Here is an 18145-nt window from a genome sequence, read left to right as displayed (position 1 = left end):
ATGCCGCGGTACCCCAACAGCTGAGCATCACATGGCAGCCTGGAGAGCGTGCATGCCATGTCCAATGACGTAGAGGATCTGATGCACAGGGTCCAGAATAATGCTCCTATAGAGTTACACCATATACTGTACAAACAATTTCCTCCAGGGAAAAACGGTGGGGGGGGGGATTGTCCAATATTGTCCTTATCTCAGCGCCCATCACTCCCACCTTTCATATACCACCCAAATAACCTTCTATCACAAGGACACTATATCTTGTGGCCATCGGTCGCAATGTCCTTGTACTGTGAATATTGCTGCATTTTATTTCTTATTTTTCTTTGTAGTGTCTGTGGTTGTACATGAAAAGTTTTATACAATGAGTATTTCTGCTGAGATTTGTGATTGTGTTCCTGGGCACAATGACGGTGTCTGTCCATATATTCATGTCCCGTCCTAAGTTGTGTACAAATGTCCCCATTAGTGACACGCTGTATGCAAATGTCCCCATTAGTGACACGCTGTATGCAAATATCCCAATAAGTGACACGCTGTATGCAAATGTCCCCATTAGTGACACGCTGTATGCAAATGTACCCATTAGTGATACACTGTATGCAAATGTCCCCATTAGTGACACGCTGAATGTAAATGTCTCCTTTAGTGACACGCTGTATGCAAACGTCCCCATTAGTGACACGCTGTATGCAAATGTCCCTATTTGTGACACGCTGTATGCAAATGTACCCATTAGTGATACGCTGTATGCAAATGTCCCCATTAGTGACACGCTGTATGCAAATGTCTCCATTAGTGACACGCTGTATGCAAATGTCTCCATTAGTGACACGCTGTATGCAGATGTCTCCATTACTGACACGCTGTATGCAAATATCCCCATTAGTGATACACTGTTGGCAAATGTATCCATTAGTGATACACTGTATGCAAATGTCCCCATTAGTGACAAGCTGTATGCAAATGTCCCCATTAGTGATACGCTGTCTGCAAATGTCTCCATTAGTGACACGCTGTATGCAAATATCCCCATTAGTGATACACTGTATGCAAATGTATCCATTAGTGATACGCTGTATGCAAATGTCCCCATTAGTGACAAGCTGTATGCAAATGTCCCCATTAGTGATTCGCTGTCTGCAAATGTCCCCATTAGTGACACGCTGTATGCAAATGTCTCCTTTAGTGACATGCTGTATGCAAATGTCTCCATTAGTGATGTGCTGTATGCAAATGTCCCCATTAGTGACAGCCTGTATGCAAATGTCCCCAGTAGTGATACGCTGTATGCAAATGTCCCCATTAGTGACAGCCTGTATGCAAATCTCCCCCGTAGTGATACGCTGTCTGCAAATGTCTCCATTAGTGACACGCTGTATGCAAATGTCTCCATTAGTGACACGCTGTATGCAAATATCCCCATTAGTGATACACTGTATGCAAATGTATCCATTAGTGATACGCTGTATGCAAATGTCCCCATTAGTGACACGCTGTATGCAAATGTCTCCATTAGTGACACGCTGTATGCAAATGTCTCCATTAGTGACACGCTGTATGCAAATGTCCCCATTAGTGATACGCTGTATACAAAATGTCTCCATTAGTGATACGCTGTATGCAAATGTCCCCATTAGTGATACGCTGTATGCAAATGTCTACATTAGTGATACGCTGTATGCAAATATCCCCATTAGTGATACGCTGTATGCAAATGTCTCCATTAGTGATACGCTGTATGCAAATATCCCCATTAGTGACACGCTGTATGCAAATGTCTCCATTAATGACAGCCTGTATGCAAATGTCCCCAGTACTGATACGCTGTCTGCAAATGTCTCCATTAGTGACACGCTGTATGCAAATGTCTCCATTAGTGACACGCTGTATGCAAATATCCCCATTAGTGATACACTGTATGCAAATGTATCCATTAGTGATACGCTGTATGCAAATGTCCCCATTAGTGACACGCTGTATGCAAATGTCTCCATTAGTGATACGCTGTATGCAAATGTCTCCATTAGTGATACGCTGTATGCAAATGTCTCCATTAGTGACACGCTGTATGCAAATGTCTCCATTAGTGATACGCTGTATGCAAATGTCTCCATTAGTGATACGCTGTATGCAAATGTCTCCACTACTGAAATGTTGTATGCAAATGTCTGCATTAGTGACATGCCGTATGCAAATAAAACCATTAGTGATTCGCTGTATGCAAATGTCCCCATTAGTGATACGCTGTATGCAAATATCCCCATTAGTGATACGCTGTATGCAAATGTCGCCGTTAGTGACACACTGTATGCAAATGTCTCCATTACCGACATGCTGTATTCAAATGTCGGGGGCCAGCTGCTGGGTACCTATAGTACTTTGATATCTGCTGCGAGTTGGGTAACTAATTAGCAGTGGGCTGCCAGTGCTTGATAATGAATAAGCCCCCTGCAAGATCATCTAACAACATAATGAGAGATGATTATTGTGCACATAATTATACATGAATAGTTACATAAAGCATGCCCCTAGCAGTGTGTTAATGCTGATGTGGAAAACACACTTCAATTTTTTGCACCTAACACAAACATTGTGTTACATTGTTATTTGCATATAGATATTCAGTAATTTTGCTGCCCTCAGCAGAGCCATTGTTAGTATTACTGAGAATGTGGTGAGAGCCCCTCTGGAACTGCATGGAATTTGGGAGGGGGGCTGGGAAAAGTTGCAGTGTAAGGAGGAGGTTAGATTGGGAGAGAGGGGAGGGGAGAGGGCTCAGGCTGGGCTGCTGAATCTCACTCTATACATCTCTATTCAGTCCTGTGTAAGTCTCTATTCTGCCCGGAGAGTAACCATGTACCTGATCCCTATTGTGCTAGCGGTACTATGCACTACTGCCTGGCTCACCATAGGGAGTGCTGCTCCCAACAACAGCACAACCAGAATGGTCACCACACAGAGGACCCTCATAACAAACTATAGCCCCTCAGGCACTCAAGGAGGCAATGGGGCTGTGCAGCCCACCGTACATGTGAATGAGAATGTGATGGAGCCTGTCCCCAAGGACAGGAAAATTAAGATGTCTGAAGAGAAAACTGCTGAGAAGACAGGTGAGGCGACCATCATGTCCTGCGTGTAGCACGATGACTGTGTGTGCTCCGGCTTTTATTAGTACTGTACAGCAAATCTAAGGTCAGCTCAAGATACAGATCTAGAAGGTATTTTTCATATTAAGTATATGTGATAACATGCAGAACGTCCAGCTGTGTGGACATTGCAGGTAGATATCATACAGGAGCAGTGTCCTCAGGTAGACGCCATACAGGAGCAGTGTCCTCTGGTAGACGCCATACAGGAGCAGTGTCCTCAGGTAGACGCCATACAGGAGCAGTGTCCTCTGGTAGACGCCATACAGGAGCAGTGTCCTCAGGTAGACGCCATACAGGAGCAGTGTCCTCAGGTAGACATCATACAGGAGCAGTGTCCTCAGGTAGACCCCATACAGGAGCAGTGTCCTCAGGTAGACGCCATACAGGAGCAGTGTCCTCAGGTAGACATCATTCAGGAGCAGTGTCCACAGGTAGACGCCATACAGGAACAGTGTCCTCAGGTAGACGCCATACAGGAGCAGTGTTCTCAGGTAGACGCCATACAGGAGCAGTGTCCTCAGGTAGACATACAGGAGCAGTGTTCTCAGGTAAGCATCATACAGGAGCAGTGTCCTCAGGTAGACGCCATACAGGAGCAGTGTCCTCAGGTAGACGCCATACAGGAGCAGTGTGTTCTCAGGCAAGCATCATACAGGAGCTGTGTCCTCTGGTAAGTATCATACAGGAGCAGTGTCCTCAGGTAAGCATCATACAGGAGCAGTGTCCTCAGGTAGGCATCATACAGGAGCAATGTTCTCAGGTATACATCATACAGGAGCAGTGTCCTCAGGTAAGCATCATACAGGAACAGTGTCCTTAGGTAGGCATCATACAGGAGCAGTGTCCTCAGGTAGGCATCATACAGGAGCAGTGTCCTCAGGTAGGCATCATACAGGAGCAATGTTCTCAGGTATACATCATACAGGAGCAGTGCCCTCAGGTAAGCATCATATAGGAGCAGTGTCCTTAGGTAGGCATCATACAGGAGCAGTGTCCTCAGGTAGGCATCATACAGGGGCAGTGTCCTCAGGTAGGCATCATACAGGAGCAGTGTCCTCAGGTAGGCATCATACAGGAGCAGTGTCCTCAGGTAGGCATCATACAGGAGCAGTGTCCTCAGGTAGGCATCATACAGGAGCAGTGTCCTCAGGTAGGCATCATACAGGAGCAGTGTCCTCAGGTAGGCATCATACAGGAGCAGTGTCCTCAGGTAGGCATCATACAGGAACAGTGTCCTCAGGTATGCATCATACAGGAGCAGTGTCCTCAGGTAGACATCATTCAGGAGCAGTGTCCTCAGGTAGACGCCATACAGGAGCAGTGTCCTCAGGTAGACGCCATACAGGAGCAGTGTCCTCAGGTAGATATCATACAGGAGCAGTGTCCTCAGGTAGACATCATACAGGAACAGTGTTCTCAGGTATACATCATACAGGAGCAGTGTCCTCAGGTAAGCATCATACAGGAGCAGTGTCCTCAGGTAGACATACAGTCCCAGTGTCCCCTCACTCTCAGGAGACACGTAATACAGACAGTCCCAGTGTCCTCTCACTCTCAGGAGACACATAATACAGACAGTCCCGGTGTCCTCTCACTCGCAGGACACGTTTAATACAGACAGTCCCAGTGTCCTCTCACTCTCAGGACACGTGTAATACACACAGTCCCAGTGTCCCCTCACTCTCGGGACACATGTAATACAGACAGTCCCAGTGTCCACTCACTCTCAGGACACATGTAATACAGACAGTCCCGGTGTCCCCTCACTCTCAGGAGATGTGTAATACAGACAGTTTCGGTGTCCCCTCACTATCAGGACACATGTAATACAGACAGTCCCGGTGTCCCCTCACTTTCAGGACACATGTAATACAGACAGTCCCAGTGTCCTCTCACTCTCAGGAGACATGTAATACAGACAGTCCCGGTGTCCCCTCACTTTCAGGAGACACATAATACAGACAGTCCCAGTGTCCTCTCACTCTCACGACACATGTAATACAGATAGTCCCGGTGTCCCCTCACTCTCAGGAGACTTATAATACAGACAGTCCCAGTGTCCCCTCAGTCTCAGGAGACACGTAATACAGACAGTCCCAGTGTCCTCTCACTCTCAGGGGGTCATATAATACAGACAGTCACGGTGTCCCCTCACTCTCAGGACACATGTAATGCAGACAGTCCCAGTGTCCTCTCACTCTCAGGACACATGTAATACAGACAGTCTCAGTGTCCCCTCACTCTCAGGAGACACGTAATACAGAATGTCCCAGTGTCCTCTCACTCTCAGGGGGTCATATAATACAGACAGTCACGGTGTCCCATCACTCTCAGGACACATGTAATACAGACAGTCCCAGTGTCCTCTCACTCTCAGCACACATGTAATGCAGACAGTCCCAGTGTCCTCTCACTCTCAGAACATATGTAATGCAGACAGTCCCAGTGTCCCCTCACTCTCAGGAGACACATAATACAGACAGTCCCAGCGTCCCCTCACTCTCAGGAGACACATTATACAGACAGTCCCGGTGTCCTCTCACTCGCAGGACACGTGTAATACAGACAGTCCCAGTGTCCCCTCACTCTCAGGACACATGTAATACAGACAGTCCCAGTGTCCACTCACTCTCAGGACACGTGTAATACAGACAGTCCCAGTATCCTCTCACTCTCAGGACACATGTAATACAGACAGTCCCGGTGTCCTCTCACTCTCAGGACACATGTAATACAGACAGTCCCAGTGTCCCCTCCCTCTCAGGACACATGTAATACAGACAGTAACAGTGTCCACTCACTCTCAGGAGACATGTAATACAGACAGTCCCAGTGTCCCCTCATTCTCAGGACACATGTAATACAGACAGTCCCAGTGTCCACTCACTCTCAGGAGACATGTAATACTGACAGTCCCGGTGTCCTCTCACTCTCAGGACACATGTAATACAGACAGTCCCGGTGTCCCCTCACTCTCAGGGCACATGTAATACAGACAGTCCCAGTGTCCTCTCACTCTCAGGACATATGTAATACAGACAGTCCCGGTGTCCTCTCACTCTCAGGACACATGTAATACAGACAGTCCCAGTGTCCACTCACTCTCAGGAGACATGTAATACAGACAGTCCCGGTGTCCCCTCACTCTCAGGACACATGTAATACAGACAGTCCTGTGTCCCCTCACTCTCAGTACACATATAATACAGACAATCCCGGTGTCCCCTCACTCTCAGGACACATGTAATACAGACAGTCTCGGTGCCCCCACACTCTCAGGACAGATATAATACAGACAGTCCAGGTGTCCTCTCACTCTCAGGACACATGTAATACAGACAGTCCCAGTGTCCTCTCACTCTCAGGAGACAATTAATACAAATAGTCCCGGTATACCCTCACTCTCAGGAGACACGTAATACAGACAGCCTGGAGTAATGTTATGATCAGGATGATAATAAAATCAGAGGTCGGACTTTGATGTGATATGATTATTAAGTACACGTCACCTGTTCAGATATTTCTGTCTCCCACAAACCTGGTTGGTGCACAATTAGTTATGGGGACCTCTCCTCCTGGGGCAGAGCATAGACAGGCACCTACTGTAATGTAATGAGAACATATAATTACAGTGGTGACACATCATGGTAACTTGCAGTGTTCTTCCAATGCGTTTCGTACATGGGTTTCATTGTGTGGAGTTATATTAGTCAGAATGAGCCACAGATGTGATGTGATCTGTATTGTCCTCATATTACCATAAATGCTGAGTAATGTTTATACTGGAGGACAGAGGTTTCATTCTTACACCCCTGGCTCATTATTCTGTGTACACGTATAATAAGAGATGCTGGAGAAGGCAGCGGGCTCCTCATAGTGACTTATAGACCTCTGATAATAATATAGCACATCACGTTATTCTGTGTATAATAAGAGATGCTGGAGAAGGCAGCGGGCTCATCATAATGACTTATAGACCTCTGATAATAATATAGCACATCACGTTATTCTGTGTATAATAAGAGATGCTGGAGAAGGCAGCAGGCTTCTCATAGTGACTTTTATACATCAGATAATAATATAGCACATCACATTATTCTGTGTATAATAAGAGATGTTGGAGAAGGCAGCGGGCTCCTCATAGTGACTTTTATACATCAGATAATAATATAGCACATCACATTATTCTGTGTATAATAAGAGAAGCTGGAGAAGGCAGCGGGCTCCTCATAGTGACTTTTATACATCAGATAATAATATAGCACATCACGTTATTCTGTGTATAATAAGAGAAGCTGGAGAAGGCAGCGGGCTCCTCATAGTGACTTATAGACCTGTGATAATAATATAGCACATCACGTTATTCTGTGTATAATAAGAGAGATGGAGAAGGCAGCGGGCTCCTCATAGTGACTTTTATACCTCTGATAATAATATAGCACATCACATTATTCTGTGTATAATAAGAGATGCTGGAGAAGGCAGCGAGCTCCTCATAGTGACTTATAGACCTGTGATAATAATATAGCACATCACATTATTCTGTGTATAATAAGAGATGCTGGAGAATGCAGCGGGCTCCTCATAGTGACTTTTATCCATCAGATAATAATATAGCACATCACATTACTCTGTGTATAATAAGAGATGCTGGAGAAGGCAGCGGGCTCCTCATAGTGACTGTTATACATCTGATAATAATATAGCACATCACATTATTCAGTGTATAATAAGAGATGCTGGAGAAGGCAGCGGGATCCTCATAGTGACTGTTATACATCAGATAATAATATAGCACATCACATTATTCTGTGTATAATAAGAGAAGCTGGAGAAGGCAGCGGGCTCCTCATAGTGACTTTTATACATCAGATAATAATATAGCACATCACGTTATTCTGTGTATAATAAGAGATGCTGGAGAAGGCAGCGGGTTCCTCATAGTGACTTTTATACCTGTGATAATAATATAGCACATCACATTATTCTGTGTATAATAAGAGATGCTGGAGAAGGCAGCGGGATCCTAATAGTGACTTTTATACATCAGATAATAATATAGCACATCACATTATTCTGTGTATAACAAGAGAAGCTGGAGAAGGCAGCGGGCTCCTCATAGTGACTTTTATACATCAGATAATAATATAGCACATCACATTATTCTGTGTATAATAAGAGATGCTGGAGAAGGCAGCGGGCTCCTCATAGTGACTTTTATCCATCAGATAATAATATAGCACATCACATTACTCTGTGTATAATAAGAGATGCTGGAGAAGGCAGCGGGCTCCTCATAGTGACTGTTATACATCTGATAATAATATAGCACATCACATTATTCAGTGTATAATAAGAGATGCTGGAGAAGGCAGCGGGATCCTCATAGTGACTGTTATACATCAGATAATAATATAGCACATCACATTATTCTGTGTATAATAAGAGAAGCTGGAGAAGGCAGCGGGCTCCTCATAGTGACTTTTATACATCAGATAATAATATAGCACATCACATTATTCTGTGTATAATAAGAGATGCTGGAGAAGGCAGCGGGCTCCTCATAGTGACTTTTATCCATCAGATAATAATATAGCACATCACATTACTCTGTGTATAATAAGAGATGCTGGAGAAGGCAGCGGGCTCCTCATAGTGACTTTTATCCATCAGATAATAATATAGCACATCACATTACTCTGTGTATAATAAGAGATGCTGGAGAAGGCAGCGGGCTCCTCATAGTGACTGTTATACATCTGATAATAATATAGCACATCACATTATTCAGTGTATAATAAGAGATGCTGGAGAAGGCAGCGGGATCCTCATAGTGACTGTTATACATCAGATAATAATATAGCACATCACATTATTCTGTGTATAATAAGAGAAGCTGGAGAAGGCAGCGGGCTCCTCATAGTGACTTTTATACATCAGATAATAATATAGCACATCACATTATTCTGTGTATAATAAGAGATGCTGGAGAAGGCAGCGGGATCCTCATAGTGACTTTTATACATCAGATAATAATATAGCACATCACATTATTCTGTGTATAATAAGAGATGCTGGAGAAGGCAGCGGGCTCCTCATAGTGACTTTTATACCTCTGATAATAATATAGCACATCACATTATTCTGTGTATAACAAGAGAAGCTGGAGAAGGCAGCGGGCTCCTCATAGTGACTTTTATACATCAGATAATAATATAGCACATCACATTATTCTGTGTTTAATAAGAGATGCTGGAGAAGGCAGCGGGCTCCTCATAGTGACATTTATACCTCTGATAATAATGTAGCACATCACGTTAATCTGTGTATAATAAGAGATGCTGGAGAAGGCAGCGGGCTCCTCATAGTGACTTTAATACATCAGATAATAATATAGCACATCACATTATTCTGTGTATAATAAGAGAAGCTGGAGAAGGCAGCGGGCTCCTCATAGTTACTTTTATACCTCTGATAATAATATAGCACATCACATTATTCTGTGTATAAGAAGAGAAGCTGGAGAAGGCAGCGGGCTCCTCATAGTGACTTTAATACATCAGATAATAATATAGCACATCACATTACTCTGTGTATAATAAGAGATGCTGGAGAAGGCAGCGGGCTCCTCATAGTGACTTTTATACATCAGATAATAATATAGCACATCACATTATTCTGTGTATAATAAGAGATGCTGGAGAAGGCAGCGGGCTCCTCATAGTGACTTTTATACATCAGATAATAATATAGCACATCACGTTATTCTGTGTATAATAAGAGATGCTGGAGAAGGCAGCGGGCTCCTCATAGTGACTTATATACATCAGATAATAATATAGCACATCACATTATTCTGTGTATAATAAGAGATGCTGGAGAAGGCAGCAGGCTCATCATAGTGACTTTTATACATCAGATAATAATATAGCACATCACGTTATTCTGTGTATAATAAGAGAAGCTGGAGAAGGCAGCGGGCTCCTCATAGTGACTGTTATACATCTGATAATAATATAGCACATCACATTATAATAAGAGATGCTGGAGAAGGCAGCGGGCTCCTCATAGTGACTTTTATACATCAGATAATAATATAGAACATCACATTATTCTGTGTATAATAAGAGATGCTGTAGAAGGCAGTAGGCTCCTCATAGTGACTTTTATACCTCTGATAATAATATAGCACATCAGGTTATTCTGTGTATAATAAGAGAAGCTGGAGAAGGCAGCGGGCTCCTCATAGTGACTTATAGACCTCTGATAATAATATAGCACATCACGTTATTCTGTCTATAATAAGAGATGCTGGAGAAGGCAGCGGACTCCTCATAGTGACTTATAGACCTATGATAATAATATGTCACATCACATTATTCTGTGTATAATAAGAGACGCTGGAGAAGGCAGCGGGCTCCTCATAGTGACCTACAGACCTCTGCTAATAATATAGCACATCACGTTATTCTGTGTATAATAAGAGATGCTGGAGAAGGTAGCGGGCTCCTCATAGTGACTTTTATACCTCTGATAATAATATAGCACATCACGTTATTCTGTGTATAATAAGAGAAGCTGGAGAAGGCAGCGGGCTCCTCATAGTGACTTATATACCTCTGATAATAATATCGCACATCACGTTAATCTGTGTATAATAAGAGATGCTGGAGAAGGCAGCGGGCTCCTCATAGTGACTTATATACCTCTGATAATAATATAGCACATCACATTATTCTGTGTATAATAAGAGATGCTGGAGAAGGCAGCGGGCTCCTCATAGTGACTGTTATACATCTGATAATAATATAGCACATCACATTATTCTGTGTATAATAAGAGATGCTGGAGAAAGCAGCAGGCTCCTCATAGTGACTTTTATACATCAGATAATAATATAGCACATCACATTATTCTGTGTATATAAAGAGATGCTGGAGAAGGCAGCGGGCTCATTATAGTGACTTTTATACATCAGATAATAATATAGCACATCACGTTATTCTGTGTATAATAAGAGAAGCTGGAGAAGGCAGCGGGCTCCTCATAGTGACTGTTATACCTCTGATAATAATATAGCACATCACATTATTCTGTGTATAATAAGAGATGCTGGAGAAGGCAGCGGGCTCCTCATAGTGACTTTTATACATCAGATAATAATATAGCACATCACATTATTATGTGTATAATAAGAGAAGCTGGAGAGGCAGCGGGCTCCTCATAGTGACTTATAGACCTCTGATAATAATATAGCACATCACGTTATTCTGTGTATAATAAGAGATGCTGGAGAAGGCAGCGGGCTCCTCATAGTGACTTATATACCTCTGATAATAATATAGCACATCACATTATTCTGTGTATAATAAGAGATGCTGGAGAAGGCAGCGGGCTCCTCATAGTGACTGTTATACATCTGATAATAATATAGCACATCACATTATTCTGTGTATAATAAGAGATGCTGGAGAAGGCAGCAGGCCCCTCATAGTGACTTTTATACATCAGATAATAATATAGCACATCACATTATTCTGTGTATAATAAGAGATGCTGGAGAAGGCAGCGGGCTCCTCATAGTGACTGTTATACATCTGATAATAATATAGCACATCACATTATTCTGTGTATAATAAGAGATGCTGGAGAAGGTAGCGGGCTCCTCATAGTGACTTATAGACCTGTGATAATAATATAGCACATCACATTATTCTGTGTATAATAAGAGATGCTGGAGAAGGCAGCGGGCTCCTCATAGTGACTTTTATACATCACATAATAATATAGAACATCACATTATTCTGTGTATAATAAGAGATGCTGGAGAAGGCAGTGGGCTCCACATAGTGACTTTTATACCTCTGATAATAATATAGCACATCAGGTTATTCTGTGTATAATAAGAGAAGCTGGAGATGGCAGCGGGCTCCTCATAGTGACTTACAGACCTCTGCTAATAATATAGCACATCACGTTATTCTGTGTATAATAAGAGATGCTGGAGACGGCAGCAGGCTTCTCATAGTGACTGTTATACATCTGATAATAATATAGCACATCACATTATTCTGTGTATAATAAGAGATGCTGGAGAAGGCAGCAGGCCCCTCATAGTGACTTTTATACATCAGATAATAATATAGCACATCACATTATTCTGTGTATAATAAGAGATGCTGGAGAAGGCAGCGGGCTCCTCATAGTGACTGTTATACATCTGATAATAATATAGCTCATCACATTATTCTGTGTATAATAAGAGATGCTGGAGAAGGCAGCGGGCTCCTCATAGTGACTTTTATACATCAGATAATAATATAGAACATCACATTATTCTGTGTATAATAAGAGATGCTGGAGAAGGCAGTGGGCTCCACATAGTGACTTTTATACCTCTGATAATAATATAGCACATCAGGTTATTCTGTGTATAATAAGAGAAGCTGGAGATGGCAGCGGGCTCCTCATAGTGACTTACAGACCTCTGCTAATAATATAGCACATCACGTTATTCTGTGTATAATAAGAGATGCTGGAGAAGGCAGCGGGCTCCTCATAGTGACTGTTATACATCTGATAATAATATAGCACATCACATTATTCTGTGTATAATAAGAGATGCTGGAGAAGGTAGCGGGCTCCTCATAGTGACTTATATACCTGTGATAATAATATAGCACATCACGTTATTCTGTGTATAATAAGAGATGCTGGAGAAGGCAGCGGGCTCCTCATAGTGACTTTTATACATCAGATAATAATATAGCACATCACATTATTCTGTGTATAATAAGAGAAGCTGGAGAAGGCAGCGGGCTCCTCATAGTGACTGATATACATCTGATAATAATATAGCACATCACATTATTCTGTGTATAACAAGAGAAGCTGGAGAAGGCAGCGGGCTCCTCATAGTGACTTACAGACCTCTGCTAATAATATAGCACATCACGTTATTCTGTGTATAATAAGAGATGCTGGAGACGGCAGTGGGCTCCTCATAGTGACTTCTATACCTCTGACAATAATACAGCACATCACATTATTCTGTGTATAATAAGAGATGCTGGAGAAGGCAGCGGGCTCTTCATAGTGACTTATATACCTCTGATAATAATATAGCACATCACATTATTCTGTGTATAACAAGAGATGCTGGAGAAGGCAGCGGGCTCCTCATAGTAACTTTTACACCTCTGATAATAGTATAGCACATCACATTATGCTGTGTATAATAAGAGATGCTGGAGAAGGCAGCGGGCTCATCATAGTGACTTATATACATCTGATAATAATATAGCACATCACATTATTCTGTGTATAATAAGTGATGCTGGAGAAGGCAGCGGGCTCCTCATAGTGACTTATAGACCTCTGATAATAATATAGCACATCACGTTATTCTGTGTATAACAAGAGAAGCTGGAGAAGGCAGCGGGTTCCTCATAGTGACTTTTATACCTGTGATAATAATATAGCACATCACATTATTCTGTGTATAATAAGAGATGCTGGAGATGGCAGCGGGCTCCTCATAGTGACTTTTATACCTCTGATAATAATATAGCGCATCACATTATTCTGTGTATAATAAGAGATGCTGGAGAAGGCAGCGAGCTCCTCATAGTGACTTTTATATCTCTGATAATAATATAGCACATCACATTATTCTGTGTATACTAAGAGAAGCTGGAGAAGGCTGCGGGCTCCTCATAGTGACTTTTATACCTCTGATAATAATATAGCACATCAGGTTATTCTGTGTATAATAAGAGAAGCTGGAGAAGGCAGCGGGCTCCTCATAGTGACTGTTATACATCTGATAATAATATAGCACATCACATTATTCTGTGTATAATAAGAGATGCTGGAGAAGGCAGCAGGCTCCTCATAGTGACTTTTATACATCAGATAATAATATAGCACATCACATTATTCTGTGTATATTAAGAGATGCTGGAGAAGGCAGCGGGCTCATCATAGTGACTTTTATACATCAGATAATAATATAGCACATCACGTTATTCTGTGTATAATAAGAGAAGCTGGAGAAGGCAGCGGGCTCATCATAGTGACTTATAGACCTCTGATAATAATATAGCACATCACATTATTCTGTGTATAATAAGAGATGCTGGAGAAGGCAGCGGGCTCCTCATAGTGACTTATAGACCTGTGATAATAATATAGCACATCACGTTATTCTGTGTATAATAAGAGATGCTGGAGGAGGCAGCGGGCTCCTCATAGTGACTGATATACCTCTGATAATAATATAGCACATCACGTTATTCTGTGTATAACATTAGAAGCTGGAGAAGGCAGCGGGCTCCTCATAGTGATTTATATACCTCTGATTATAATATAGCACATCACATTATTCTGTATATAACAAGAGATGCTGGAGAAGGCAGCGGGCTCATCATAATGACTTTTATACATCAGATACTATAGCACACCAGGTTATTCTGTGTATAATAAGAGAAGCTGGAGAAGGCAGCAGGCTCCTCATAGTGACTTTTATACCAGTGATAATAATATAGCACATCACATTATTCTGTGTATAATAAGAGATGCTGGAGATGGCAGCGGGCTCCTCATAGTGACTTATAGACCTGTGATAATAATATAGCACATCACGTTATTCTGTGTATAATAAGAGAAGCTGGAGAAGGCAGCGGGCTCCTCATAGTGACTTTTATACCTCTGATAATAATATAGCGCATCACATTATTCTGTGTATAATAAGAGATGGTGGAGAAGGCAGCGAGCTCCTCATAGTGACTTTTATATCTCTGATAATAATATAGCACATCACATTATTCTGTGTATAATAAGAGAAGCTGGAGAAGGCAGCGGGCTCCTCATAGTGACTTTTATACCTCTGATAATAATATAGCACAACACATTATTCTGTGTATAATAAGAGATGCTGGAGAAGGCAGCGGGCTCCTCATAGTGACTGTTATACATCAGATAATAATATAGCACATCACATTATTCTGTGTATAATAAGAGAAGCTGGAGAAGGCAGCGGGCTCCTCATAGTGACTTTTATACCTCTGATAATAATATAGCACATCAGGTTATTCTGTGTATAATAAGAGATGCTGGAGAAGGCAGCGGGCTCCTCATAGTGTCTTTTATACCTCTGATAATAATATAGCACATCACATTATTCTGAGTATAATAAGAGAAGCTGGAGAAGGCAGCGGGCTCCTCATACTGACTTTTATACCTCTGATAATAATATAGCACATCACATTTTTCTGTGTATAATAAGAGATGCTGGAGAAGGCAGCGTGCTCATCATAGTGACTTATATACCTCTGATAATAATATAGCACATCACATTATTCTGTGTATAATAAGAGATGCTGGAGAAGGCAGCGGGCTCTCATAGTGACTTTTATACCTGTGATAATAATATAGCACATCACATTATTCTGTGTATAATAAGAGATGCTGGAGAAGGCAGCGGGCTCCTCATAGTGACTTTTATACCTGTGATAATAATATAGCACATCACATTATTCTGTGTATAATAAGAGATGCTGGAGAAGGCAGCAGGCTCCTCATAGTTACTTTTATACCTCTGATAATAATATAGCACATCAGGTTATTCTGTGTATAATAAGAGATGCTGAGAAGGCAGCAGGCTCCTCATTGTGACTTATAGACCTCTGATAATAATATAGCACATCACGTTATTCTGTGTATAATAAGAGATGCTGGAGAAGGCAGCGGGCTCCTCATAGTGACTTATATACATCAGATAATAATATAGCACTTCACATTATTCTGTGTATAATAAGAGAAGCTGGAGAAGGCAGCGGGCTCCTCATAGTGACTTATATACATCAGATAATAATATAGCACTTCACATTATTCTGTGTATAATAAGAGAAGCTGGAGAAGGCAGCGGGCTCCTCATAGTGACTGTTATACATCAGATAATAATATAGCACATCACATTATTCTGTGTATAATAAGAGAAGCTGGAGAAGGCAGCGGGCTCCTCATAGTAACTTTTACACCTCTGATAATAATATAGCACATCACATTATTCTGTGTATAATAAGAGATGCTGGAGAAGGCAGCGGGCTCCTCATAGTGACTGTTATACATCTGATAATAATATAGCACATCACATTATTCTGTGTTTAATAAGAGTTGCTGGAGAAGGCAGCGGGCTCCTCATAGTGACTTTTATACTTCAGATAATAATATAGCACATCACGTTATTCTGTGTATAATAAGAGATGCTGGAGAAGGCAGCGGGCTACTCATAGTGACTTTTATACATCAGATAATAATGTAGCACATCACATTATTCTGTGTATAATAAGAGAAGCTGGAGAAGGCAGCGGGCTCATCATAATTGACTTATATACCTCTGATAATAATATAGGCCATCAGGTTATTCTGTGTATAATAATTGATGCTGGAGAAGGCAGCGGGCTCCTCATAGTGACTTTTATACATCTGATAATATTATAGCACATCACATTAATCTCTGTATAATAAGAGATGCTGGAGAATGCAGCGGGCTCCTCATAGTGACTTATATACCTCTGATAATAATATAGCACATCACATTATTCTGTGTATAATAAGAGAAGCTGGAGAAGGCAGTGGGCTCCTCATAGTGACTTATAGACATCAGATAATAATATAGCACATCACATTATTCTGTGTATAATAAGAGAAGCTGGAGAATGCAGATGGCTCCTCATAGTGACTTTTATACATCAGATAATAATATAGCACATCACATTATTCTGTGTATAATAAGAGAAGCTGGAGAAGGCAGCGGGCTCCTCATAGTGACTTTTATACATCAGATAATAATATAGCACATCACATTATTCTGTGTATAATAAGAGATGCTGGAGAAGGCAGCGGGCTCCTCATAGTGACTTTTATACATCAGATAATAATATAGCACATCACTTTATTCTGTGTATAATAAGAGATGCTGGAGAAGGCAGCGGGCTCCTCATAGTGACTTTTATACATCAGATAATAATATAGCACATCACATTATTCTGTGTATAATAAGAGAAGCTGGAGAAGGCAGCGGGCTCCTCATAGTGACTTTTATACATCAGATAATAATATAGCACATCACATTATTCTGTGTATAATAAGAGATGCTGGAGAAGGCAGCGGGCTCCTCATAGTGACTTTTATACCTCTGATAATAATATAGCACATCACATTATTCTGTGTATAATAAGAGATGCTGGAGAAGGCAGCGGGCTCCTCATAGTGACTTTTATACCTCTGATAATAATATAGCACATCACATTATTCTGTGTATAATAAGAGAAGCTGGAGAAGGCAGCGGGCTCATCATAGTGACTTTTATACATCAGATAATAATATAGCACATCACATTATTCTGTGTATAATAAGAGAAGCTGGAGAAGGCAGCGGGCTCCTCATAGTGACTTATATACCTCTGATAATAATATAGCACATCACATTATTCTGTGTATAATAAGAGAAGCTGGAGAAGGCAGCGGGCTCCTCATAGTGACTTTTATACATCAGATAATAATATAGCACATTACATTATTCTGTGTATAATAAGAGAAGCTGAAGAAGGCAGCGGGCTCATCATAGTAACTTTTATACCTCTGATAATAATATAGCACATCACATTATTACGTGTATAATAAGAGATGCTGGAGAAGGCAGCGGGCTCCTCATAGTGACTCATAGACCTCTGATAATAATATAGCACATCACATTATTCTCTGTATAATAAGAGATGCTGGAGAAAGCAGCGGGCTTCTCATAGTGACTTATAGACATCTGATAATAATATAGCACATCACGTTATTCTGTGTATAATAAGAGATGCTGGAGAAGGCAGCGGGCTCATCATAGTGACTTATAGACCTCTGATAATAATATAGCACATCACGTTATTCTGTGTATAATAAGAGAGGCTGGAGAAGGCAGCGGGCTCCTCATAGTGACTTTTA

General features: G+C 41.5%; 1 protein-coding gene across 1 annotated transcript in view; it reads left to right on the top strand.

Moving 5' to 3' along the window:
- The first annotated feature begins 2796 nt into the window (after positions 1–2796).
- LOC148501218 (putative carboxypeptidase X1) overlaps positions 2797–18145 on the top strand; it is a 237032-nt gene continuing 221683 nt past the window's right edge. Inside the window, exon 1 of the mRNA XM_088450810.1 lies at positions 2797–3110. Coding sequence (XP_088306936.1) covers positions 2855–3110 — 256 coding nt within the window. The 5' untranslated portion in view covers positions 2797–2854. The remainder of the gene's footprint in view (positions 3111–18145) is intronic.

This window comes from Taudactylus pleione, unplaced genomic scaffold (genome assembly GCF_031769625.1).
Source record: "Taudactylus pleione unplaced genomic scaffold, aTauple2 ptg000525l, whole genome shotgun sequence".
In the NCBI taxonomy this organism is placed as follows: domain Eukaryota; kingdom Metazoa; phylum Chordata; class Amphibia; order Anura; family Myobatrachidae; genus Taudactylus; species Taudactylus pleione.
Note: the sequence above shows the minus strand (reverse complement) of the source record. Positions and strands in the feature narration are given on the sequence as shown.